The 8,590-nt window shown below is 41.1% G+C and overlaps 1 protein-coding gene across 1 annotated transcript in view; it reads left to right on the top strand.

The window, feature by feature from the left end:
- Positions 1-682: 682 nt before the first annotated feature.
- Positions 683-8,590, top strand: part of grin2ba (glutamate receptor, ionotropic, N-methyl D-aspartate 2B-a) — a gene marked incomplete at both ends in the record, with an annotated part of 19,584 nt that continues 11,676 nt past the window's right edge. The window contains one exon of the mRNA XM_079457769.1: positions 683-1,240. Coding sequence (XP_079313895.1) covers positions 683-1,240 — 558 coding nt within the window. The remainder of the gene's footprint in view (positions 1,241-8,590) is intronic.

The following is an 8,590-nucleotide window of genomic DNA, read 5'->3' as shown; positions in this document are numbered from 1 at the left end:
AAAGTGCAGACTCACATCTCTGAACTGTGTGTCACTCTCTGCATCACAGATCTGTTTTCTGCTCTTCTGTTGTGTTCTCTAGTGCTCCTGAAGATCTTCCTCTCATCTGTTCTCTTCACAGGGATGATAACTCGGTCATCATTTATTTCTGTTCCCTCGTGTGCTTGTAAATCTGGAACACAAAAGAAAATATTCTGAGAAATGTCTCAGTGGTTTTGGAAGTCAATGTTCTTCAAAAAATTCTTATTTTTGCCTGAATTAAGACAGATCTTTTGTTAGCCCGTCTGATGCATTTCACCAATAAGAGCAGACACTTTTCTCATGTTCTGAAAGATGATTTACATGCACACTTCTCTCCAAATCTCTGAGTCATTAAAAGATTGAAATGTAAATGATTCATGTATGTAATGTGTAGATGCAATGGAGTTTAAAATGATCATTGCGGTGTGCCAGAACGCTTTCTGTGTGTGTGTGTCAGGGGAGAGTTTATCTCATCCATAATAAACAGCAATATCTTGCTACAAATGTCAGACGCAGCCATGAAATATTGATGTCATGTGTGTATGTTCTGGTTGCGTGTGCTGTGGATGTCTGTCATGATTCTGTGTTGATGATAATAATGCTGTTAACTCTCTCTCTCTCTGTGTGTCTCGTGCAGGTCTCCGTCTTTCTCTTCTTCATCATGTCTCTCTGCGTTTACCGTGGCTTAGCTCCACCCTCTCAGGAAAAGCAGGCGTGGCTTCACCCACTGGCCCCGACCTTTCACAAACGGCCCCGCCCCCATTCGTACCGGCTCTTCCTCGCATGCCTGCTGCTCCTGCTGCTGCCGCTGGCCTGTCAGTCACGGGGGGTCAGAGGAGGCGCGGGCGGGGCCCATTACATCCCGTCATCCGTGGCGCAGAACCCGCCGCTGCCCAAGCTCCTACAGGGCCTGAGCATCGCCGTGGTGCTGGTGGGCAACTCCAGCGAGGTGGCGCTCGCCGGGGTCAGGGACAAAGACGATTTCACCCACATGCCCCTGGCGCCCAACGTGGAGATGCTCACCATGAACGAGACGGACCCCAAGAGCATCATCAAGAGCATCTGTGACCTGATGACCGATCACTGGCTGCAGGGCGTGGTGTTCGGAGACGACACCGATCAGGAGGCCATAGCGCAGATCCTGGACTTCATCTCTGCGCAGACGCACATCCCCATACTGGGTGTGAAGGGCGGCTCCTCCATGATCATGGCTGCTAAGGTAAGAACGGCAAGTTTTCTAAAAGGCCAGCGTGATGGGAAAAGGTGTGGGGTCCATGGTGAGAATGTCTTGTAGTGCCATCCCAAAAAGGGAAACATTTCGTTCACGTACAATCTCTGGATTGCTTCCACATTTGTGGAATGATCAGCAGATTCTGCAGCCATCTTGAAGAATCGGATGAAAACACATCTCTTCCGTCAACACCTGACTTTTCTACTGATTCTATCAAAAAAAAGAAAAGAAAAGAAAACTGTATACTGTGGTAGGCTATATGAGCACTTTTTGGTGTCCGTATGTTGTTCCAATTGCTTCCGTTATTTACCTCATTTGTAAGTCGCGTTTGGATAATAGCGTCTGCTAAATGACTAAATGTAAATGTTGAAAAGCATCCGGTGCTCAGGGGAGATGCGGTGAGTCAGATATGTGTGCCCACGCTCGGGCCGTGCGGTTTAAACGGCTGTGAAATCATCCAGCTGCTGTGGAGCTGAAAAGCGCTGCACGGCCCACGCTGACGTGCCAGAAGCAAACCGCAAACAACCTTTACAACGTCAACTATACTTTCAGACATTCTGCACTGTGCTATTCCACAGAGAGTCTTCACTATTCTTTAACACCGCTCAGTGTCAGCAGCTGATGTGTGTTTGGAATACGACGTTGTGTGTCCTCGACTAAGGATTTACATAAACCAAATCAGAATTGTCACATCCAGCCTATAGACAAATTGAATCATACGTGTGTATGTGTGTGTCCGTGCGCGCATGTGTATGAGTGCATGTGGGGACGAGACCAGGTGCTTAAGGGTACAGCGCAAAGTGGAGCGCAACATTGATGCACCAAAAAACAATCATACAGTCATTTACAGAATTTTTACTAGAATAGAATATACACAATTTTTTTTTTTAATTAGCCAGAATCAAGTCACAATCTGCAAAATAAACGTGTTTAGTTAAAATGTCTGAAATGCAGGGAACATACAGTGGGGCAAAAAAGTATTTAGTCAGCCACCAGTTATGCTAGTTCTCCCATTTAAAAAGATGAGAGAGGCCTGTAATTTTCATCATAGGTACACTTCGACTATGAGAGACAGAATGAGAGGGAAACATTTATTTGCAAATTATGGTGGAAAATAAGTATTTGGTCACCTACAAAAAAGCAGGATTTCTGGCTCTAACAGACCTGTAACTTCTTCTTTAAGAGTCTCCTCCACTCATTACCTGTATTAATGGCACCTGTTTGAACTGGTTATCAGTATAAAAGACACCTGTCCACAACCTCAAACAGTCAGACTCCAAACTCTGTTATGGCCAAGACCAAAGAGCTGTCAAAGGACACCAGAAACAGAATTGTAGACCTGCAACCAGGCTGGGAGGACTGAATCTGCAATAGGTTAGCAGCTTGGTGTGAAGAAATCAACTGTAGGAGCAATTATTAGAAAATGGAAGACCACTGATAATCTCCCTCGATCTGGGGCTCCACGCAAGATCTCTCCCCGTACCGTTAAAATGATCACCAGAACCACACGGGGGGACCTAGTGAATGACCTGCAGAGAGCTGGCACCAAAGTAACACAGGCTTCCATCAGTGACACACTAACCGCCAGGGACTCAAATCCTGCAGTGCCAGACGTGTCAAGTCAATTCAAGTCAACTTTATTTATATAGCACTTTTTACAATTTTCATTGTTACAAAGCAGCTGTACAAGAAAACATTTACTATAAGCAAAACATAAAAGGTTATACAAGTCAAAACGCATCTGATGCTGACAGCATATGATGTAGTTTAGATATATTTTTAAGATGGAAAAACGCAATTTTACAGGTGTTGGTGACCTGGTTCTCAAATGACAGAGTACTATCGAATGAAACGGCAAGATTCTTTGCTGAAGATGAGGGTTTTATGGAACATCCATCAATAGTTGTAGCAGTATTCTTGGTTGTTACGTATGGCAGTTTTCGGTTCAATAAGTAACACTTCAGTTTTGTCCGAGTTCAGTAATAAAAAATTTCTACTCATCCAGTTTTTTATATCGACTATGCATTCCACTATTCGATGGAATTGCTGTGTTTCATGAGGCTGTGTGTGCGTATGCGCATGTGTATGAGTGCATGTGGGGACGAGGAAATATAAAGTTGCGTATCATCAGCATAACAGTGAAAGCTAACTCCGTGTCATTTATTATATCTCCTAGAAGTAGCATGTATAATTTAAAGAGCATAGGCCCTAAGACTGAGCACTGTGGTACACCGTACTGGACTTGCAATTTGCGTGACAACTCATTGTTTATTGCTACATATTGAAAACGGTCGTATAAATAAGATCTAAGCCATTTCAAAGCTATTTCCTTAATACCGACATCGTTTTCGAGTCTATGTAGGAGCGTGCTGTGGTCAATGGTGTCGAATGCGGCACTAAGATCTAGCAGCACCAATAAGGAGATTTCCCCTTGCTTAAGCCAGAACATGTCCGGGCCCGTCTGAAGTTTGCTAGAGAGCATTTGGATGATCCAGAAGAGGATTGGGAGCATGTCATATGGACAGATGAAACCAAAATGTAACTTTTTGGTAAAAACTAAACTTTTCGTGTTTGGAGGAGGAAGAATGCTGAGTTGCATCCAAAGTACACCATACCTACTGTGAAGCATGGGGGTGGAAACATCATGCTTTGGGGCTGTTTTTCTGCAAAGGGACCAGGACGACTGATCCGTGTAAAGGAAAGAATGAATGGGGCCATGTATCGTGAGATTTTGAGTAAAAACCTTCTTCCATCAGCAAGGGCATTGAAGATGAAACGTGGCTGGGTCTTTCAGCATGACAATGATCCCAAACACACCGCCCGGGCAACGAAGGAGTGGCTTCGTAAGAAGCATGTCAAGGTCCTGGAGTGGCCTAGCCAGTCTACAGATCTCAACCCCATAGTAAATCTTTGGAGGGAGTTGAAAATCTGTGTTGCCCAGCGACAGCTCCAAAACATCACTGCTCTAGAGGAGATCTGCATGGAGTAAAGGGCCAAACTACCAGCAAAAGTGTGTAAAAACCTTGTGGAGACTTACAGAAAACGTTTGACCTCTGTCATTGCCAACAAAGTGTATATAACTAAGTGTTGAGATGAACTTTTGTTATTGACCAAATACATATATACACCATAATTTGCAAATAAATTCTTTAAAAATCAGACAATGTGATTTTCTGGATTTCTTTTCTCATTCTGTATCTCATAGTTGAAGTGTACCTATGATGAAAATTCCAGGCCTCTCATCTTTTTAAGTGGGAGAACTTGCACAATTGGTGCCCCACTGTATATTAAAAACACAAGCCACAAATAGTCAAATTAATGGAGATTTTGCTTAAACATGACATAACAATGCTGTGCCGTACAATACCAGATCTCGCTTCAAAACTATTTTTAAAACTACTCAAATCAAATCCCTTTTATTGTCACTCAACCATATATACTCGATAATAATAAATACTTTTGTACAAATGGGAATCATTGCCAATGAACTACCAGTAAAGTGACTTTATTGACCGCATGTGAAGGACCAAAGACACGTAAACCGAATATTTTGGATTATAACCTGCAAGTTGAAGGATGTACTGTTACTCCAAATATACAGTAAAAGATCTAGACGTTATATTAGACAGCAACCTGTCATTTCGAAATCACATCTCAAATGTCACAAAAACAGCCTTTTTCCACCTAAGAAATGTTGCCAAGTTACGAAATATTCTGTGTGTTGCTGACGCAGAGAAGCTTATTCATGCATTTATGACCTCAAGACTTGACTACTGTAATGCACTACTTAGTGTTTGTCCTTCATCATCAATAAACAAACTACAGTTAGTTCAGAACGCAGCTGCCAGAGTTCTAACCAGGTCCAGAAAATACCATCACATAACCCCAATGTTATCAACCCTTCACTGGCTACACATTAAGTATCGTATTGACTTTAAAGTTCTTTTAATCACTTATAAAGCCTTAAAGGGTTTAGCCCCTACCTACCTAACAGAGCTTCTATCACACTACAACCCATCACGCTCTCTAAGATCTCAAAACTCAGGACTTTTGATAACACCTAAAACAATTAAAAGGGGGTCGAGCTTTCTCATATGTAGCACCTAAACTCTGGAAGACTCCCAAAGTCTGTGCTAAATGCAGTTATTTTGGTTTAACTACTTATAATTTTTTTGTATCATGCAGCGCAATGTTCAGTCTCAGTAACGAACCATGTGCATTTACAGACAAAGTGTTCATTCATATTTAAATGCTGAAACATTCAGTATGTGACAAATGTTTGTAAACGGTGTACACATTTGTGCTGTTTCTCTTCACCGGTCTCACCGCACAGAAGACGCAGAGAGACGTGATCCTGCGCTGGGTCATAGTCAGACCTCACACTCATATGCGCCGGGGGTTTCAGTACCCAACATGAAAAATGTCCCATTTCTTAACATCATAAATCATATGTTTGGTGGCGCAGTGTGTACCCGTCTGCTACACCACTGCCCATATAACCACAATGACATGATGCGCCAAGATTCCACTGTGAGACCGGTAGATGAATCAGACTCCTCCCATCCTAGCATCCAATCGTCCACTGCACGGGTCACCCCTAGATTGGATCTTCAGACGGTGTGTTTAGCAGAAGAGCAGATGGTCATCATGAATCCAGACTTTACACACATCTGGAAGTGATGACCTTCAACTGAAATAGAGAGAGAGTGTCACCTGTTTCTGTCTCTCTCTCTTCTCTGCCCGTCTCTCTGTTTCTGGCCTGGTTTAGATAAAGTGACAGTGTGTCATGTGTGTCCTCTTTTAAATAAATATCAAAGAACTAGGACACATATTCAGGGCTCCGACTCTTTCTTTCACAAACTCTTAACATAGAAAGTGTTGCAAACCCAAACGTGTAAACACAAGGGAAATGTTCTCTCAGTCAGCTGTGTGCTGTCGGTCTTGTGTGTAATGTTGTGTTGATGACGGCGGGTGTTTTCTCATGATGTTGTGTGTCTGTAGTGAGGCTGTGTATATTGGTCGACGGGTTGTGTTGGATCTATTCACATTGTGCGGTTGTTGTGTTTGATTTGAGGGTTAAAACTGAATGGTGCATTAATTGTTGTTTTGATAAAGGAAACATTTGATTTTCATGAAAGTAAGTCTAGTTTGCAAATTGAGTCACATTAAGATCATCGTGTCATAAAGAGCCTTAAAAGGTTCTTACGATATTTACATTATGAATTTGGCAGATGCTTTTATCCAAGGCGACTTGCATTGAATTAAACTACAGGGTTCGTACGGGTGCTGGAAATCCTAAAAATGACAGATTTATAATGTGGTGTTTTCCAGGTTCAATTTGGTATAAAGGGCTTGAAACTGCTTCAAATTGTAATATTTAGATAAAAATACCTGAAAAGTAATTTGGCAATGTAGATAGACCGAAGTAATAAAAAGTGAAAATATATTTTTTACTAAATCTTGCTTGTTTAACATAACCACGGGCTTCAAACGTTTTCAGTTCAGGACCCACCACCAGGTCATCTTTCTCATCAATTTGTAACACGGGGAAAACACACACATTCATTCCCTTTGAATAAGGTTATTGCATTTACATTGAAATATGCTTTAAATGTTCTGCTTTAAACACGGCACTTGTGCATCCATTGTCCATAAAGGCGTGAAACAACGAACTAGTGAAATTTTTGTCATGAGATACATTTTTTACATGAAATACATGAAATATTGCAGCATTAACGGTAAATAGCTTAACAATTCGGGGCATTTTCTTTTAAAAATTCACATACTCTCATAATCTCCAGATAAATCTGATTTATGACTTTCCTTTCAAATGACGTAAATTAGACGGCTTGGCGGGAGCATCCGTTAACTCCTCCCCTTCAACTGTCAGTCTACTGCAAGTTTCATTTCAAAATCAATGCAACAGCTGTTTTTACACATCCAATCAATTTGCAGTGAAAAACTCAAGCCACGCCCACTAATTTTCTCCTTGCGGCACTTTTCGTCCAGTGCGCACTAACGTGTTGTAGACATGTCTATCAGATTCAGACATTAAAAGCTGTTTGGCTCTTTAAGGTGCGTACATGCGTGTGAAAGACTCATTATCTTAAATACGCATTTATCAAAAAATTTACACGAACGAACAGCTGGTATGTAAAAACAGAGTCCTGCTCACGGATGTATTACCTCTCACATAATGGCCGATGTTTCAACCACAAAAGCTTAAACAAATTATAATAAAGACAGAAAAAGTGGTTAAATTAAATTGAACTGAAACTGAAAGACAATATAGTTTAAGCAGTTTTCTGGATGTCAGTTTAGGGGAGAGAATTGCATATTTTTAAACCTTCACGCACTTGTAAATAATAGTAATTTTTTTAGGAAGCATGTCAAACATACATTAGTGTAATTTGCCAGAAAGTCCACAATTTATATTGAGAATATCATTTTAGGATCTTCTCACCAATATCATCACTTATTGTGTTTAAGGTGTACCTCCCCCAAAAAAACTCACGGACTATATGAAGAACTTAGAATAACAGGGTCTTTATTAAAATATATATATAAAGAAGTAAAGCACTGAAATACAGCACTCAATCACCTTAACTAGTACTAATAATAACACAGAAAAACATGACTTGAGTCATAAAAATCCCTACATCAATATCCCAATCAAAATGCCTCCCTGAATTGTCTCTCCCTCTCCTGAATCCGCCTCTTTTCAGTGGCCATCTTGGCTTCAAACAATACCCAAAATAGTGATAGGATTGGCATTTAACCATTTTGAATAAAATAAAGTTTTTTTATATAAAGTTGTGCTCTTTTGTCTATTCCGGATTATATGAGGTCTGAAGTTTCAGCAAGTTATCGTTATGATGTGACGAAGCCAGCATGTGGACTGCACATCCACGTCGTGGAGGCTTGTTTGCGTTTTTAATCAATGATATATCAGATATTTATCAATCATTTGTTTGACCGGAGATCTTACGGCGTCAGACGCTATGCTGCTGCGTCGCGGTGCAGCCATGTAAACAGAGTTTGCCCTTCCCCTACTGACTTTCACTTTTGATTCCCGAATATGGAAGTCAATGAGGCTTTGCAGTTTTTTTATCTAGACGTATGTGAAATTCGGCCTCCACTGTACATGATTTATTTATTTATTCTTTCTCTGTTTTCTCTTCACACACACATCTTTTTTTTGGTTTGTCCTTGTGTCCTGCCCTCTGTTCCTGTAGTCCACTGACCAATATTTAACTGTAAATTCAGAGAGAGAGAGAGAGAGAGAGAGAGAGAGAGAGAGAGAGAGAGAGAGAGAGAGAGAGAGAGAGAGAGAGAGAG

Source organism: Barbatula barbatula (genome assembly GCF_947034865.1).
Source record: "Barbatula barbatula genome assembly, chromosome: 5".
NCBI lineage: Eukaryota > Metazoa > Chordata > Actinopteri > Cypriniformes > Nemacheilidae > Barbatula > Barbatula barbatula.
Note: the sequence above shows the minus strand (reverse complement) of the source record. Positions and strands in the feature narration are given on the sequence as shown.